This window comes from Sus scrofa, chromosome 13 (assembly GCF_054392235.1).
Source record: "Sus scrofa isolate SSC_HxYL_T2T_F1_AM1 chromosome 13, Sscrofa_HxYL_maternal_Yorkshire_Landrace_v2.0, whole genome shotgun sequence".
In the NCBI taxonomy this organism is placed as follows: domain Eukaryota; kingdom Metazoa; phylum Chordata; class Mammalia; order Artiodactyla; family Suidae; genus Sus; species Sus scrofa.
In genome coordinates this window covers 18307942-18327327 of record NC_139395.1, presented here as the reverse complement: position 1 = coordinate 18327327, position 19386 = coordinate 18307942, and the positions used below count along the sequence as shown (strand labels likewise).

The following is a 19386-nucleotide window of genomic DNA, read 5'->3' as shown; positions in this document are numbered from 1 at the left end:
CATGTCTTGGCTATCGTGAATAGTGCTGCTGTGAACATTGGGAGGCATGTATCTTTTTGAATTGTAGTTTTGTCTGAATATATGCCCAGGAGTGGGATTGCAGAATCATATGGTAGTTCTAGTTTTAGTTTTTTTTAAGGCACCTCTATAGTGGCTTCCATAGTATTTTCCATAGTGGCTGCACCAACTTACATTCCCACCAACAGTGTAGGAAGGTTTCCTTTTCTCCACACCTTCTCCAGCATTTGTTATTTGTGGACTTTTGATAATGGCCATTCTGGCCGGTATGAAGTGATACCTCATTGTAGTCCTGATTTGCTTTTCTCTGATAATTAGCAATGTTGAGCATCTTTTCCTGCGCCTATTGGCCATCTGTCTGTCTTCTCTGGAGAAATGTCTATTTGACTTATTTTCAGTGAATGCTATTTTTTCAACCTAATCATTTAAAATGTCAGTAGGTATTCACAAATATCCTTGTGCAGCCTCGTGTTAGTTCCCACGTGACAGCGGCTGGGATTTCACATCCTAGGATTCCCCTCCTCCTATTCCTGACTTTATTGTTCGAGATCCCTCACGGTGCATATGACAGTATCTTGACTAAGTCTTCTCTTGCAGAAGCCTGAGATCTTCTGCTTTAGTTCCTCTTAGTATGTCTTTTATTTAGGTTGGGGTGAGAATAGGAATGTGTGGGGAAAATGAGAATGTGAGTGTAGTCGCTGATGAAGTTTTCAAATGGGAAGGCTGAGCTTCAGCATTGGTTACTTCTTTTGGAATGAGTTTATTCCAGTTTGGCCCTTGAAAGATTTGTTTACATTTCAAAAGTAGGCACCTCCATCCCTACCCCTGAAAAGATATGTTAGAGGGAAAGATAAAATCAAAGTAAGTTGTTGACGTTTGCTTACCCAATCACAGTTGCACACCTAGGAGAAACGAATCCTCTTTTTTTTTTTTTTTTGTCTTTTTGCTATTTCTTGGGCCGCTCCCTCGGCATATGGAGGTTCCCAGGCTAGGGGTCGAATCGGAGCTGTGGTCTCCGGCCTTCGCCAGAGCCACAGCAATGTGGGATCCAAGCCGCATCTGCAACCTACACCACAGCTCACGGCAACGCCGGATCGTTAACCCACTGAGCAAGCGCAGGGACCGAACCCACAACCTCATGGTTCCTAGTCGGATTTGTTAACCACTGCTCCATGACGGGAACTCCGAATCCTCTTTGGAATTTCATGTGAATCATACCCAGATGGTTGATGGCAGCATAGATGGCTTTGAGTGATATATAAGACTCCTAGAAATTCATCTTTGAAATATGATAGCAAATAGGCATTCAGAGAGTGTTTATTTGATGGGATGTACATGTCTCAGGAGTACAGTGTGAAGGTGCCCATCCTGGCTACCCCTGCTCTGGGGAAGGAGGGGCAGGGGGGCTTTAGGGGTCCCTGCTGCTTGGCCAGGATGCCCCTAACGGGGCCGGGAGGGCCCGGCTCTGTACTTGGCAGTGGGGAGTTGCTGGACATGTGGTGTGAGCCTGGGAGAGCCTGCCCCTGGTCTCTAGGTCGTGCTCCCCACAGGGAAAGGGCATGGTCTTGGAGGCTTGGCTGCTGTCCACTTTTGTCAACTTTCCCGTTGAACCAACCAGTCACCTTCAATTTCTGACAAATGCGTGGCTCCCAGGTGTCCATTGGCTCACGTAGTGTTGTCCAGGAGCCCTTCAAAGTAGTGGCATGGAGTGGTGGGGTTTCCTTCTGGTGACCACTTGCTGCTGGTTGTCCCAAGAGCACCCAGCAGTGGGTCACTGCACATCTGTATGGTGGGGACAGGGAAGCAGCCCCACCACCTGTGAGGGGAAGGGGTGGGACATGCTGGATGCCTCTGCCTTGACTGGACCAAAGGTGTTTGCCTCAGATAGCCCTTCACATCTGCTCTTTTCCCAGAATTTCCGCTTCAGTTGCCTTATCTTTCTTTTTTTTCTCTTGGAGTAGAACACAATGGAAAATAGTATGAGAAAAACAATTTGTGTATATGACCAGGTCACTATGCTGTACAGCAGACATCGACACAAACCTGTGAATCAACTATCCTCTAATAAAAAAATTAAATTAAAAAATTTATTGAAATATAGTTGATTTACAATGTTGTCTTAATTTCTAGTGCTTAGAAAAATGATTCAGTACATGTATACTTTTTTTCACATTCTTTTCCATTATGATTTATTATGGGATATTGAATATAGTTCCCTGTGCTATATGGTGGGACCTTGTTGTTTATCCATCTTATATGTAATAGTTTTCATCTTTTAACCCCGAACTCCACTCCATACCCCACTCTTCCTTGGCAACCACGAGTCTGTTCTCTATGTCTGTAAGTCTGTTTCTGCTTCATAGATTAATTCATTTCTGTCATATTTTAGAGTCCACATATAAGTGATACTATATGATATTTGTCTTTCTCTTTCTGACTTAGTATGATAATCTCTAGATCCACTCGTGTTGCTGCAAGTGGCATTATTTAATCCATTTTTTTGGACATGCCTGCAGCATGCAGAAGTTTCTGGGCCAAAGATCGAACCTGAGCCACAGCAGTGACAATACTGAATCCTTAACTGCTAGGTCATCAGGGAACTCCTCATTCATTTTTAGGACTGAGTAATATTCCACTGTATATATGTATATAACACATATACATACATATATATATACACATATATATATACACCACATCTTCTTTATCCATTCATCTGTGGATGGACTATTCTTTCATGTGTCTTTAGTTTTCATGGCCTTTGCCAGATTGCCCTCTGTAGAGGTTGAACCCCTTAAAAGTTATAAAAATTTATTTTTAATTTTCTTTCCTTTTTTTTTAATCTTTTGTCTTTTTAGGGCTACACCTGCAGCATATGGAGGTTCCCAGGCTAGGGGTCTAATTGGAACTGTAGCCACTGGCCTACACCCGAGCCACAGCAACACCAGATCTGAGCCGCATCTGCGACCTACACTACAGCTCACGGCAACGCTGGATCCCCAACCCACTGAGCGAGACCAGCGATCAAACCCACAACCTCATGGTTCTTAGTTGGATTTGTTTCTGCTTCGCTGAGATGGGAACTCCTATTTTTAATTTTCTAAGTGATATATTAAGATATTCTCTTCTGGAAAAGTGAAAAATTAGACATACAGCCAAAGTCGCTTTAGCTCACCATCATCATCCCAAGCCGGTTCCCACACAGGCCCTCTCCATCCTCCAGAGGTCACTGCGGTTATTGGTTTGCTCTGTGTCTTATTAGTTCTTTTTCCATGCTCTGGCAGACATAAACCAGTGGAAATATATGTTACTGGAGTATGTGTGTGTTTGTTTAATGTATAAGCCACATTGTACTAAACTCATCATTCATAATGATGTGTTTTCCTTGATGATATGTCTTGGAGGTCTTTCCATGATGTAGATCCCGCCATAGTATTTGACTTGTTTACCATAAATTATTTTTTCAGGACTGCCTTTTTGGCAATTACTTTCAGAAAGGAATTTAGGATTTCATTAAACACCCAACAGTTCTATACATAGCTAATATATAATGTATATATTATATAGAGTGTAAAATCTTAATTTATGTGTGTGTGTGTTTCCCTTTTCAGGTCTCAGAACACAGATCTTCAAAATGAAGGCTACATCTTGGAATTAGATTGCTGTTCTTCCCTAGAGCATCTGACAGGCCAAAAAATCATCCCAGAATTCATCAAGAAGGTGAGCGTGGCAGTCGGGACGCCATTGAAAGGGGTTGCAGAGAGCTCACCTGAGTGCCCAGGCTGGGGGCTGCCTGCAGGCAGGTGGGCTGCACTTCACAGGCCAGCCCTGCCCTGGACGTTGGGTGACCCCAAAGAGGGCGGTCCCCTCCCACTCAGGCTGGCCTTGACTCTGGAACAAGGTAGCTTCCCCTCCTCCCAGGATGGTAGACCCTGTCTTTTCGGGCTAGAGTCGTGTTAACAGCTGACAGGTCTGTGGGCCCACTGCCAGGACCCCGTCAATGACATGTGTGAGCCCCCCAAGTCCCACCTTCCGCTTACACTGTGGGTCTTCTTTGCCATGAGCCCCCTTCTTTTCCTAGGGTGGGAGCTGCCACAGTCCAGTGACCACTGGCGTGTGATCATACCAGGGAAAATTGCCTCTTTGCAGGAGGTTCATTTTCTGCCCAGAAATGTGTCTGGTTTTGAACTTCTCTTTGAGCCGTATGAGGTTTCCTGCCTAATTGCAGGGTGCGCTGAGTTTTGATATGCTGACATTTACGGCAGGAAGAATGTCTTTGCCCAAACGAGGCCTAAGTTCATCGCTGGATACTTGCCTTGTCTTCCCCTCCCTGGTGTTCCACAATAGCTGGCAAGTCCCTGTCCTACAGAGGTGATTATGATTGTTTGTGAGCCAGTCAATCAATTAGTGAATTCCTGAATAGATATTGTTGGCCGTCATTTTGGGCCAGAAATTGTACTAGGTGCTGGGGTACAGGGAACAAGTAGCTATGGTCCCTGCCCGCATGTCCTCACAGTGGTAAAGCGCTCCTGACCGTGTGCTGAGCCTGAGCAGTGGTGGGGGAAGCAGCCAACAGATGCTGTGGTCTGGGCGTTAGTGAGGCGCCTCCGGCTGAGACAGAAGGGTGAGGCCTAATGGGGCTGCGGTGAGGTAGCTTGGGACCCCTCCAAAACGAGGGAGCAGCTTGCACGAGGACTTTTGGCAGCAAGGGGAATCAAAAGAAGATCAAAGGAGCTTCGACGAGAAAGGGCAGGTGAGGGCTACAAGAGCAACGGGAGGCTGTGGAGAGAAATCTTGAAGAAGAGTGAAAAAACTGAGCGGTCCCCTTAAACAGCCAGTGCTTCTTTGTTACTGTTGTTCACTCCCTGCCCCCTCCCTTCTACAGTTATTAGTGTTCAGACTCTACAAGGCCCCGGGGAATAACCCCCAGGTAGAGTTTGGGGGCCAAGACCTGTAGCCCAGGACTCAGATGCCTCTTAGGTCAAAAATTGGGGTGGGAGTTCCCATCGTGGCTCAGCGGAAATGAGTCTGGCTAGTATCTGTGAGGATGCAGGTTCGATCCCTGGCCTTGCTCAGTGGGTTAAGGATCTGGCGTTGCTGTGAGCTCTGTGTAGGTCGCAGGTGTGGCTTGGATCCCGTGTTGCTGTGGCTGTGGTGAAGACCAGCAGCTGTAGCTCCAATTCGACCCCTAACCTGGGAACTTCCACATGCCAAGGGTGCGTCCAAAAAGAAAAATCAAATATTGGGGGAGTTTACTAGGAGAATGGAGACTCTTTCTGCTCTGGTAGAATTCAGATCATTCCTTAAGAAATGGGAGGAAAAGCAGCTTTTGTTCACAAATGCCTGAGAACATGGGTGGTTTTGTAACTTAGGGGAGTTGTCTGTAGACATAGGGCCATCTTCTTTGGATTGATGCAAATCAAATGTTCTCATAAACCTGGTAGGGACAGGAGTTTCCTTGTGGTCTAGCGGTTAAGAATCTGGCATTGTCACTGCAGCAGCTCAGGTTACTGCTATGGCAAGGGTTCGATCCCTGACCCCGGAACTTCCACATGCTACAGACGTGGCCAAAAAAAACAGATACACTTGGCGAGCTATGAAACAGAACAGACTCACAGATATAGAGAACAGATGTGTGGTTGCCAAGGAGGACAGGGGAGGGAGTGGGATGGACTGGGAATTGGGGGTTAGCAGATGCAAACTACTACATTTAGAATGGGTAAATAACAAGATCCCACTGTACAGCACAGGGAATTATATCCAATCTTTCGGGATAGACCATGGTGGAAGATAATATAAGAAAGGGAATATATGCCTGAGTCACTTTGCTATGTAGGAGAAATTGGTACAACATTATAAATCAACTATACTTTAATAAAAAAATTTAAAAAATACTCGGTAGGGACATTCTAGAGGTGGGATTTACCCTATGATCTAAGCGCTGGGGGAAGATAGCTGTAGAAATGGTTTTGTAATTAAAGCTCAGATGATTGGAATATTTGGGGAGTGACTTACTAAGATGAAAGCCTAGGCTCTAGCCATACTGTCAAACATACTCTTTTAAAAATGTACTTTGGTACTTTTGTCTTAACCAAACCAGACCGTTGCATGACTGACCCATATCAGGTTGTAAGCAGCCTGATGAGAGGATACTCGAACGCCAAGTGTCAGATGCAGTGCAGCTGGGTGTCTCTCCAACAGAGGACAGAACCTCAGAGTTATGGTTTGTAGGCCCTGTAAGGACATTGGCCACTTTTGTATTTTTTTTTTCTCTTTTTTTGGCTGCCCTGTGGCATATGGAGTTCCCAAGTCAGGGCATCAGATCCAAGCTGCATTTGCCATCTACACTGTAGCTACTGCAGCACCAGACTCTTTAACCCACTGTGCCGGACCAGGGATTGAACCTGCATCCTGGTGCTGCAGAGATGCCGCTGAGCCCATTGCACCACAGCAGGAACTCCACCACTTTCATGTTAACTTATTTTATTCCACCATTCTTTTCCCCCCACTGATTGTATGTGTGTGTGTATATCAGTATCTCATGAATTATTTGTTCAATAATTAGATCAGTTATTTCCACCTGCTTGTTCTGTTTATATAAGCATTCTATTTTTAACATTTTGAAAATGATACACTTTAAAGCTCACTGTGCCATCCTGCCCCTGTCTTACCTATACCCTGGTTTTCAGGTAAAAATTCCTGGGTTCAGGCAGTCTACATGACATACACACTTGGGTGGCACTGAGATTTCTGAGCCAAAGTTGGTCTCCAGAAAGGAACCCTGTACTCACTCATCTCTGCTTCTCTCATTAGAGAAGCAGGTCATGGTCATGGTCAGCAAAGTGGAAGTGAAGCTTCCTACCCTGGAGAACCCAGGGGTGCTGAGGTGGCCTTGCCATTGGACCCTGCCCTGTCAGTGGCTGGGGGCTCAACCTGGGAGGACCCAGCATTTCTGTCTATCACTGTTGTCCATGGCTTTAGTTCTAGGCCAGTGGCCATGACAACACGGAGAAGAGGGACAAGATGATGGAACTGGGCCCCTTTCCTCTGCTCCTCGTTTCTATTGTTGGACATGATTTCTGGAGAAAACACCTCCTCTGGTGCAAAGGGGAGAGAGGACTGGAGGCATCTCTGCAAGGTCAGCAGCTGTTCCAGCTGACGGCAGGATTTCACATGTGTGTAAATTTTTTTATCATCACTGGGAAGACAATAAAAATTACCTGTGTATTTTCAGTAAATAAGTACTTAAATAGCTTGATACATACATACATACATATATATATATATATGTGCACACATACATATTTAGATACACACGCATGCACACACACACATATATATGTATATGGTGGTGACACTTGTTAATTGCCATTCACTTAGGCCAAGATGAAGCTGTGTCACTGCCGGCTAGTGCCTACAGACATTGCTTTCTATCTGGGTCATTATTTTGTGTGAAATAATGGCTCCTGTTTCTATGACAAGTAGATCCATCTTCTGATGAGATGGTAATTAACTCATTTTGTCATTGTGCCATCGTGCAGGATCAGCTCCTATTCTTCTCCGCACAGTAGAATTAAGCTCAAAGTGATGAGATTTTTTTTTCTTAAAAACAATGCCCCAGTATTATTTTCCCACCAAATGTTGTAAATTAGCAGAACCTTTGGATAGAGGACATGCTTAAAGGGAAGGGAAGGAGATTTTGTTATTTTCCACAATTAGGAAAAAATAAAGTAATTTGTATCTGTGTCATGTAAAATTTGCTGAAGATGCCAGCCCTTTCCCATCCCCATTCCTCCCAGAGGGTGCAGGGTGCTGTAGGAAGATGGCTGTCTTCCTTTCAGTGTGGCCTGGTGATTCTCTGGGCACTTCAGCTGATCAAATTAAATCTGGGCTACTGCATTGTGCTTCTCCCTTTTGTATCCCGCTGTGCTTCATCCAACTGGCCCTTTCTGTAAATTATTTATTAGGGACCACAGAACATTTAAGATGCAGATTTATGTGCAGACTTGGAGAAAATATGTTTTCCAAACCCTAGAGCTGAATGCTCAAAAGACGGAGCTGCAGGGCTGTGGGAGAGCTTTGCTGATGCCTTTTGTCCCTTTGAGACAAAAGTCCAGCCCACCAGGTACGCCCAGAGCCTGTCTTGTGTGGTTGGTGGGTTTGTGGGACCCCTTGGAATTTCCTAATCTTCAGAGATCCCAAAGGATTGTGAAGAAGTCAGGGTAATAGAGAATGAAGAGCCTATATGTTCATCTTCAGATGACTTGACATTCTTTGGAGCTTCTTGGGAAAGTGTCTGGCTGTTTGGAAAGCACTTTAAAGTTTGCAGAGTCATTGCACACATTTTTCTGGTTTGTGCTGCACAGAATTTCCATGCCAGAGGCAGTGGTGTCTCCCTTCTAGGCCAGAGGAAGCAACTCAGAGAGGAGGGGGGCGGGCTTTTCCAGGGGCTGGGACTCCTGAATGATGGGGCCTGGCTGGTCCTTCCATGGTAGGGAGGGTGCACTCCAGTGGGGGGCCATGGGACTGGGCAGGACCAGGAAGATCCTGGAGAGTGGGGGGAAGGCTCTGGAGAGTGTGGTCTAGGATGAACAGTGAGTGGTGGGCGCTTGCAGAGGTGGAGGGGGCTGGTGGACAGTGCTGTTCCTGGTGTGGAAGAAAGGCTCAAGGCTGAGAAAGAGCCTCATCCTGATTGGCTGAAGTGTGGGACGGACAAAGGGAGGGGGAAGCTTGTTCCTGGTGGTTTACTTATTATAAACACGTAGGAAATGGCCTGGAGCCTCAGGCTCCAGGGGCAGGAATTCCCCTGGGGCAGTAATATAGAAAGGGGGGGGGTGGAATTACTTGGTCTGTCTGTATTATGTGCTGCTGACTCACATTTATGCATCTGTAGATTAATTTGAATTTTAAATGGGATTTTATTCCACGGAAGGAATCCCACTAGATGCCAGATCCTGTGCTAAATGGCTTTCCAAGTACTATACTCTTTTTCTTTTTTTTTTTTTTCTTTTCTTTTTCCTTTGGTGGTTGTCCACAGCATGTGGAAGTTCCTAGGTCAGGGATTGAGCCTACACCACAGCAGTAACCAGAGCTATAGCAGTGACAACGCTGGATCCTCAACCCACTGAGCCACCAGGGAACTCCACTATACTCTCTTGTACAACATTTATTTTATTGAGATATAGTTGATTTATAACATTGTGTTAATTTCTGCTGTACAGCAAAGTGACTCAGTATATATATATATACACACACAGTATATATATGTATACACACACACACACGCATACACACGTTCTTTTCCACATTCCTTTCCATGGCGGATTATTACAGGATATTAAGGATAGTTCCCTGTGAGCACTGTACCCTTAACCCTCATCTCACCTGTCTAAAGGCATATCCCCATTTATAGGTGAAGAAACTGAGGCACAGAGACACTATGCATTTGGTCCAGAGTTACACCCAGGAAAGGGAAGACTGGGTAGAAATGCAGCCGGTCTGGCCCAGAGGCCGTATTCCTGATCACTGAGCCTAGTCGCCTAGTCTGCAGAGCCCCAGGGACAGGGAGGGGACTGTCTGAGCCAGAAAGCTGGGTTGGGCGGGTTGGGCCTGGAGGCAAATGGGTGTGACCACGTCTGGTATGTGATGACAGATTTTGGAGCACCTGGAAGGCCCTCCCCCCTCCCACAGTGGAAGCTGGAGCTCCAGGCCTGAAAGCCACACTTCCTACCATTGTCCATGTGAGACTTTAGGGCCTCACCTTCAGGCCCTCAGCTCTGCGCTCTTTTTCTCAGATTCACTCCTTTTATGATGGACCTGCCCAATCCACTCAGAACTGGGTTTGTCTTAGGCTGAATGTAGGCAGAAGGTGAGGCAGACCCCCTGCCCTGTCCTGTGAGGGGGAGGCAGCAGCTCATGGTCAGAAACTCAGTGGCCAGGATTAAACTACATGAATTGCCCTAAAACCAAATAATGCTGCTTGTGTATTATCCTAAAGAAAGGAAGCCGACAGGGAGTTCCTGTTGTGGCTCCGCGGAAACAAATCTGACCAGCATTCATGCGGACACAGGTTTGATCCCTGGCCTTCCTCAGTGGGTTAAGGATCTGGAGTTGCTGTGAGCTGTGGTGTAGGTTGCAGATGTGGCTCAGATCCAGCGCTGCTGTGGCTGAGGTGTAGGCCAGCAGCTATAGCTCCCATTTGACCCCTAGCCTGAGAACGTCAATATGCCACAGGTACAGCCCTTAAAAAGACAAAAAAAGAAAGAAAGAAAGGAACCCGACAGATATTTTCAATCTCAGTGGCTCCCTTTTAATGAAATAGAATATCTCAAATCCCCAGGATAATGGAACTTTGCCTGTGGTGTCTAAGTGACTCATCGTTTATTCTGGCTGATTGTTGAGTATTTGGGGCTTCATTTCCACAAGTGCAGTGTGGAGTCTAATTTTAATTAGTGCAAGGTGCTGGCTCAGAGTGAAAGGGAAATTGTGTTTAAAAGTCTTCCTTACTGTACCCCCACCTACTCTCAAACCAAGAGAACTGCTCTGGTAGGTGGGTAGGGAGTTGAGGCAAAATGGTGTGTAGTTCTAGCAGTGAGGGTGCCCGAAATGTGGAAGGAAGTGAGCAGGCTGGGGCAGAGAAGAGGCTGAGGTGCTGCTGGGGAATGGGGTGTCCTGTTCATGTCTGTGTCTCTAGAACTTAATACATATTTGTTGGGTGAACAGACAAATTAAAAGTGAAATGCAGGAGTTCACACTGTGACTGATTGGTAATGAACCTGACCGATATTCAAGAAGACTCAGGTTCAATCCCTGGCCTTGCTCAATGGGTTAAGGATCTGGCATTGCCATGAGCTGTGGATCTGGCATTGCCAGATGTGGCTCAGATGTGGCATTTTGGTGGGTGTGGCGTAGGCTGGTAGCTGCAGCTCCGATTTGACTCCTAGCCCAGGAACTTCATATGCCACAAGTATGGCCCTAAAAAAAACCAAAAAAAAAAAAAAAAAGCAAAATGCAGAGGGAGAATTATTAAGACGTCATCATGGATGAGAAACCTCAGGGAACCTAACATGACCCTCAGGTGACTGAAATGTCAGGTGAGGTCATTTGTGAGGGTGAGGAACACACAGCCCCAGGAGCCATTTGGGAGCAAGAAATAAGATTGGTGATGGACTCATTGGGACCGAGGGCCAGTGGGACACTCAAGGGGAATGTTCCAGAAGGCAGTTGTGGATGTGCTAGAACTTGGGAGGAGATGTGGCTATTTGAGGTGCAGGTCAGACATTGGGGAAGTGGTTCAGGGGGCCTTCTGGAGGGTACGTCCCCATCTCAAAGGAGCAGGCACCACTTAATATCCTTGCTGCCTGGAAAACACGGACCCAGGATCCCAAGGTTTTCTGTTGTTTGGTTGGCTGGTCGATTGGCTTTGTTTTAGAGAAGTGATAACGTTTTTTACTGGGAAGTCTCTTTTTTTTTTTGTTTGTTTTTTTTTCCTGTCTTTTTAGGGCCGCACCCATGGCATAGGGACGTTTCCAGGCTAGGGGTTGAATCAGAGCTATAGCCGCCAGGCTATGCCACACCACAGCAACATCACATCCGAGCCACATCTGCAACTTATACCACAGTTCATAGCAATGCCAAATCTTTAACCCAATGAGCGAGGCCCAAGATCTAACCTGAGTCCTCATGGATGTTAGTCAGATTCATTACTGCTGAGCTACAAGAGGAATTCCCTTCTAGTTTCTCAATGTAAGCGGGTAGATCAATAAAGAACTACAAGATTTGCACCTGTGTTTCTCAGATCATCTCTGGTGAAGGACTGGGTTTTGTTCGTTTGTTTCCAGTCCTTTAAGGAGTGAAACATTCATAGAACACAATGAAACATGGTGGCATGTTGAGGAGCTAGAAAAGTATCTAGATGTGCCCTCTCACTTTCTGTACCCATCTTGTCACACACTGGTAACAGCAAGTTTGTGGACCAGCAGTGGACCGAGGACCACACTTGAGTAGCCCCTGGGCGAGCCATGGACAAGATGAACTCATCCTGTGAGAACTCAATCCTTCCTGCAGAGGGGAGAGGGAAGAGCTCTGAAACGGATCCAGAGAAGGAGAAAAGGAGGCAGCTTTTGAAGCAGGAGGGGGACGGGAGGAGCACGATGTTACAGAATCTGCAGGAAGAGACCAGGGAACACCATGACAGCAGGAGAGAGGACAAGGTGAAAACCACTGAGGGGTGGCCCCTGGGTCTGGCCACCAGAGGCCACAGATAAATCTTAGAAGAACAATTTTCAAGGTGTGAGCAGGCAGAGCCTCCCCCAACCCCCTCACCACCAATGGGTTTAAGAGTAAGTAAATTTAGAAAGAGAGAAAGAAAGTGGATAAGACAGGGTACAGGTCAAAGGAATCCTTGCTCGTTTGTTTTGCCTATGAGATTTGAGCATCTCTTCTTGTTTGGTTGCGGCATATGGAAGTGCCTAGGCCAGGCTGGAATCTGAGCCACAGCTGCGACCTATACCACAGCTGTGGCAATGCCAGATCCTTAACCCACTGTGCCACAGCAGAAACTCTTTAAAAGCTGAAAGGTACCAATAGAGAAGTAAAAATTAATGGAAATCAGAGGTGATAAAAAGCAGAGGCAGGAGTTCCTATTGTGGCTCAGCAGTAATGAACCCAGCTAGTATTCATGAGGGCGCAGGCTTGATCCCTGGCTCTGCTCAGTGGGTTGAGGATCTGGCTTTGCTTTGAGCTGTGGTGTAGCTTTCAGATGGGGCTCAGATCCCACATTGCTATGGTTGTGGCATAGACTGGCAGCTGCAGCTCCGATCTGACCCCTAGCATGGGAACCTCCATATGCCACAGGTGCAGCCCTAAAAAGACAAAAAAAGCAGAGGCAGATTGGGGGTGGGCTGAGCCTCACACAGAGGACTGGACACCCTTTCCCTTGAGGCTGGCAGGGGAGGTGGGAAACCCTCACAGGCTTAGATGCTCACAGTGGAGAAAATAATGCAGGACCTGCTGCGTGGATGCTTGTTTGCTTCTACAGTTCCTCTCCACCCCAGCCTCTCTGGTTTCTCTGTCCTCCTGCTGTTTTCCTTGGCCTGTGAGCTCCCAGCTCTGTCCTGGGAGGTTGGTTGAAGTTAACTTGAGCCTGAGGGTAAGAAGGACATTGTATGTTTGTCTTGATCACTTCCCACCCCAAAGGAGACAAATTCTTATGCTTCATTTTTTCCCTGTGCCTGAATCCAAGACCTGGTACCAGTGGGCCAGGGCTCCTTCCTATTTCTGTGACCATATCCTGAGGAGGTATCTGGGGATTCCTTAGGGAGCCAGTCCTGGGACCACCCCTGGTCAGAGGAGGCTTACAGCCCAGCTGAGAGCAGATAGGACAGGATGGAGGTTTCATCACAAAGGGTATGTACTCTGGAGTAGAACATGGTGAGGGGCCCTGACCCAGGGGAGCAGTGGGAAGAGAGGGTGGCCCTCTAAGAAGTGATGTTTGTGCTGAGATCTGAGGGGTAAACAGGTGAGAGAGAGTGGAGGTAGTGGGGACCAGACCAGCTTGGAAAAGCCCATGGGGTGGGAGGGAGCGTGTTTGGCTGGAAAAACAGGAAGGAGGCCATTGTGACTTGACCACAGAGGATGGAGGGTTGAATGTTAGGACTCAACGTGTGCATAACCCACAGGCCAGCCTCAGGATCTGTCTCCCAAATGCAATGGAAAGCCATTGCAGGGTTCTAAGGGGGAACTAGAGAATGATACCAAATTTACATTTTGGAAAGATCGGAAGGGCTGCAGAGTAGAGGGTGGATGGAGTAGATGTGTTAGGATCCTGTTGGAGTATCTCTTTGTAGATGGTTAAGTTGTAGCTATTGTTAGAGTCAGAGCAGCATCTTGGTGTAGATGTGGGGAGGTGGATGGATTTTAAGGACTGGAGCCAGGGGATCACCAGGGCTGTTTACAGATTGACTAGCAGTATGATAGGGAGGCAGGGAACCAGGCTGGTTTGGCTTGTGCCTCTGAATGGATGGGGACCTCTGTTGAGATAAGAAAGTCTCTGGAACAGGTGGTCCAGGAGCTCAGAGCAGTGGTCTTAGCTGGAGACACCAGCTGGCAAATGGTAATTGATGTCATGGTCATGAATAAAATCACGAGGGAAAAAGGGGGTGTGAAGAAAGAGGGCCTCTCTCTGAGCCCTGGGGGATTCCAGCATTCACTGCTAATGCAGTGAAACCGGAGGGAGAAAGTGAGTGGTTAGAGGGCCAAGGGCAGCCAGGGGAATGCAGATGATGGAGGCCGAGGATGCTTCAGCAAGAGGAGGGGTGGTCAACCCTGTCGGTGCCCCAAGACTAGAATCAGAAAAAAATTAGCAAGAGCCATTGGCAGTGTGGCCATGAGGTCATTGGCGATCTTCGTGGAAGCAGTTTTGGCCTCTCCACTCCCAGTACATACTTTACAAGGCCTGATCCAAAACGTTTTTCAGTTTTAATTAAAATCCGCTGCGTATACACCCTGTAGAATTCATGTTCTTGATGTGTGCCCTCCTATGTTATTTCTAGGAAGGTCCTAAGATTTTGTTTTCTTTGTTTCACTTTTTCTTTTTTCTTTTTGTCTTTCTAGGCCAGCACCTGTGGCATATGGAGGTTCCCAGGCTAGGAGTCAAGTCGGAACTGCAGCTGCCGGCCTACACCACAGACACATCTATGCGGGATCCGAGCCACATCTTCGACCTACACCACAGCTCACGGCAATGCCAAATCCTTAACCTGCTGAGCGAGGCCAGGGATTGAACCTGTGTCCTCGTGGATACTAGTTGGGTTCATTACCTCTGAGCCACAGTGGGAACTACATTTGTTTCACTTTTAAATTTTAGATGTTCTTTCCTTACTTCTGAGGAATTGCTGAATTATTTTCATTGTTTTCCTTAATGTAATTTTGTCTTAAGCAAGTGAATCTTAATATTGGACTTGAGGATTAGAACTTGGCCATGTCAAAAGTATTGCCATTCTGTGTAGTTTAGCATTTGGAGCACATATCACATGAAATAAAATAACAGAACTTGTAGTTAAATCAGGGGAAAGAATCAGCATGGGATTTTTAAAAATGGCATTTCAATGTGTGTAAAACAGAGTGGCCTGTTGTTGACTTTGGGCAGTCTGTGGCCAACAGGCCTGACTTTCTTTATGGACTCAGCAGAGAAATCACCCTACATTGAAGGAATCAGAAACTTCTAGAGGCTGCTGGAGCAGACAAAAGACTGATAGGGCCAGGGTAGGGGACAGAGAGTAAACTGAAGGAAGGCGGCTAAGCCAAGAACGCTTTGTTCTATAGAGAAATTGTGTGGGCATAAGGCTGTCTGCTCAGGGTACCATGCTACCCTCCTGGGTTGCTTTTGGTGCCTTGCGAAGGCTCATCTCTCCTCCATCCCCACTTTTTGGTGGGAGGTTGGAAGTGCCAGGACCCATGTTACTTCACCTGAGGAGAGACGTTTGGGTGGGCTGGAGGCCAGTCTGGGAGTTCCCTGTAGGTGAGGGACAGACATCTGCTCCTTCAGGACATTGCTGTGGTCGTGGGGCCCCTGAGATGCTCTAGCTGCTGAAATAACCCCCAAAGGCAGTCTGAGATGGACAAGCTGCGACAGCCACCAGCTTCTAGCTCCCACTGCCTCTGAACTGTGCTCACAGCAGACAGCTGCGTTCCTTTTTTGCTTTTGAGGGCCGCACCCATGGCATTTGGAGATTCCCAGGCTAGGGGTCTAATCAAAGGTAAACTGCTGGCCTATGCCCCAGCCACAGCAACGCCGGATCTGGGCTGTGTCTGTGACCTACGCCACAGTTCACAGCAACGCCAGATCCTTAGCCCACTGAACAAGGCCAGGGATCAAACCCGAAACCTCATGGTTCCTAGTTGGATTTGTTTCCGCTGCGCCATGACAGGAACTCCTCTTCGTGCATATTTTAAGTTCTCTAAAAATACATACATTTGGAAATAGTGCTTTTTCCCCCATGTTTACATTTTGAGGATTTTATTTCTACACTTTTCACACACCTTTGCCCTCAGTGTCTCTGTCATCATCGGAGGGCCTTTGGGGATGTCTAACAGAAATTGCAAGGTCACCGTGTTTAGTTTCAGCTCACTGTGTTTAGTTTCATTCACATTGTGTGGATTTCAGCCCCTTTAAAATTCATGAATTTTATCACTGGAAACTCAATTCTAAGTCCTAAGTGCCCATTCATTTAACATTAGGATAGTTGTTTTCTCTTATCCAGGTTATATGTGAGTGAGAAATCTCCGTAATGCAGCCACTAACTCTGCATTGCTCTTTTATAAAGTCTCTTAAGTAAAAATGACAAATACAGGAGAGTGCATAAATCATAAGTGTACAGCTCAGTGAGTTTGCTGCACAAAATGAATGCGCTTGGGTAACCAGCACCCAACTCAAGAAACAGAACAGCTCAGGGACCTCCTCTGGCCACTCCCATCACTCCTGCCTTCTCTTCCCCAAAGGCAGCCTCTGTCACTTTTCTCACACCATAGGTTAGATTCGCCTGGTTTTGAACCTCGCATAAGTGTAACCTTTATAAATGGCACCTTTTGCTGAACACTGTGTGCAATTCATCTATGTCCCAATAGTTAATTTCATTCATTTGCATTTGTGTATAGACTTCCTTGCATTGCTTTGAAAAATGATCTTTAAGAAGCCTGCTTACTGCGGCTGCCAAAACTTTGTTTCATACTATAGGAATTCTTTTAAATTTGTGTTGAGTGTATTTTCCTCCTTTGAAAAAAATCGAGTCCACCAGATGACTTCAAGTCAGTGTCCCACACCAGCTTCGGTTAGGGTGCTGTCCCCAGTCAACATTTGTTGTTCAAAATAACGTGACAGAGAGGCCTTATGTTGTGAAATACTTTGGAAAACTCAGTAAATTCATGAAGTAATTCCCTCTTTTCTGAGAAATAACATTGGGGAGGTGGGTAAAACCCAGCTTATATCCAGATTATATCCAGGAGGTGCCACATGTGATTAGGTATGGAGCATGTATTTCCCCTTTCAGATCTGTGAATCAAGTCCTCAAGTTCTGCTTATTGAAATTGGTCTGACTCTTGGCGGGAAATATCACTTTGATGGACCTTCTGCCCCTACCCAGATATTTGCTTGACTAACCCCTTCTCTTCCTTCGAATCATTGCTTGAGGAGTTTAACTCCTTAGTGCATCCACCCATCCTGCCCATCATTTTTTTAAAAATTAAGGAGTTCCTATCGTGGCTCAGTGGAAATAAATCTGACTGTCATCCATGAGGATGCAGGTTCGGTCCTTGGCCTCGCTCAGTGTGTTAAGGATCCGGTGTTGCCATGAACTGTGGTGTAGGCTGCAGGCGTGACTTGGATCCTGAGTTGCTGTGGCTGTGGCGTAGGCTGGCAGCTGCAGCTCTGATTTGGCCCCTAGCCTGGGAACCTCCATGCCATGGGTCTGGCCCTAAAGAGACAAAAAATAATAATAATTTATGTATTTATTTGTAGATTTATTAATTTAAGTAAGTTTGTTTTCAGTGCTTAGTTACAGGTGTACAGCTGTGATACAGTTAAACACACATATATTCTTTTTCAGATTCTTTTCCTTCATAAGTTATTACAAGATATTGAGTATAGCTCCTCTGTTCTGTATAATAGGTCCTTGTTGTTTATCTATTTTATATACAGTACTGTGTATCTGTTAAGAGAAAGCTTATCTCCTGCTTCTCCACCCCCCGCCCCAGTGATTCCTTTTACTCTTCTCTATTTCTCTTGCATCTGTACCTTTTTTTTCCCTTTTCTGGACCACTTATGCAGCATATGGAGGCTCCCAGCCAGGGGTCAAATTGGAGCTACAGTTGCCAGCCTATGACATAGCCACAGCCACACAGGATCCAGCTGCATCTTTGACCTACACCATGGTTCATGGCAACACCAGATCCTTAACCCACTGAGTGAGGCCAGGGATTGAACCCATATCCTCATGGATGCTAGTTGAGTTCATAAACCACTGAGCCACAATGGGAGCTCTGCATCTGTACCTCTTTTTAATCTCCTAAGATACTTTACTATTTTTACTTACTTATGTTTATGATTTCACTTCTCTTTTTTCCATGCCAAGAAGAGTGTGGGTCATATCATAGCTGCTCAGTGAGTATTTATGGAATGACAGGGAAAGTCATAGGTTTCTGAGGCTTGAAAGGTATCAGAATTGTATAGGGACAGATGCTTTTGCAGGTGAGGCTGTGGACACCAAGGAGATGGACATTCCTGTATATTCTCTTTCTTGTTACTTGCAGGAACTTTTGTCCGTGTTTGGGGGTGGTTGAAATGTGTGGAGTCAGCCCTCCCTGGAAGTGACTTGGGAGGGTTTTAATGTCATCCAGTGCTACTTCATTCTTCCTGCCAGGCGTGTTTACAAATAAGGAATTTGCTGTTCTCACCAGGGACGCTTCCAGAGTGACATGGATGGCATGCACAAAATATATCTATTTTATGGGATGGGCCGTGTTGTGAGTGCTAATTATGCACTGTCAGTGAACACATGTGGTAGCTGACGGGTTTACAGCATGGGGTGAACTTGGCCATCTGCATTGTTCAGAGGCACTGAGCATCCCCACTCAGCTAGACCTCCTGTCTGCCGGGTTTGTCTGGGCTCCAGCCCAGATAACAAGTGTGGGAATTTGGACTAACCTCACGGCACGTGGAGGATGGGGTGTCTCATCTGAGAGGTGGAGTTTATCCTGGCAGGCCGTTCTTTCCCCCAAACTGGAAGGTTTACAGTCTTACTGCTTGAGATTACATGGAATCTTTTCGGAGGGTTTTGAGAGCCCATGTGACAGGATTATGACCCGTGTAAGTCTTTTTTTCCCCCTAGTCTGCTTTTGGGAGAATTCCCACTCAGAATGCCGGATTCCTTTAGGACCAGTCAGCAGTACTGAGGAGGACTTGGGGCGAGGTGGGGGGATGGACTTGCATACTAAATACTCAATTACTGAAACCAGCTGGCCTCCTCTAGGAGAAATCTGAAACTTTAAAAGCCCAGTTTCAGAATTTTCTCCTGATTTTAGGTAAAGGGAATTTACTCCTTCATTAAACTGGGCATTCAGGGGGCACATCATTTTCTCAAATTCTCAGTTTCCTTCTCTGTAAAATGAGTTTTTGCACATCAGTCGTCTTGAATATTCTGTGATTCCATGGTCAATCCAATTTAAAATTATCTCTCCCTCATTATCCAAGAAACTTATTTGATTAATTCAGGGGTTTGATGGGGGTGTGCTGAATTCCAGTTTCATATGCCCTCATTTTATGCATTTTGCTGGGCTTATCTTGGTACTTCTTGTGCTCTTCTTCCAGTAAAT

General features: G+C 46.2%; 1 protein-coding gene across 6 annotated transcripts in view; it reads left to right on the top strand.

The window, feature by feature from the left end:
- RFTN1 (raftlin, lipid raft linker 1) overlaps positions 1 to 19386 on the top strand; it is a 220885-nt gene that overhangs the window by 113502 nt on the left and 87997 nt on the right. For all 6 annotated transcript variants that reach the window (XR_014825061.1, XR_014825062.1, XR_014825065.1 and 3 more), the window contains exon 4: positions 3630 to 3738. Coding sequence is in view for 1 of the 6 variants with exons in the window: in XM_021071357.2 (XP_020927016.2) it covers positions 3630 to 3738 (109 nt within the window). In the remaining 5 variants the exon portion in view is untranslated. The remainder of the gene's footprint in view (positions 1 to 3629; positions 3739 to 19386) is intronic.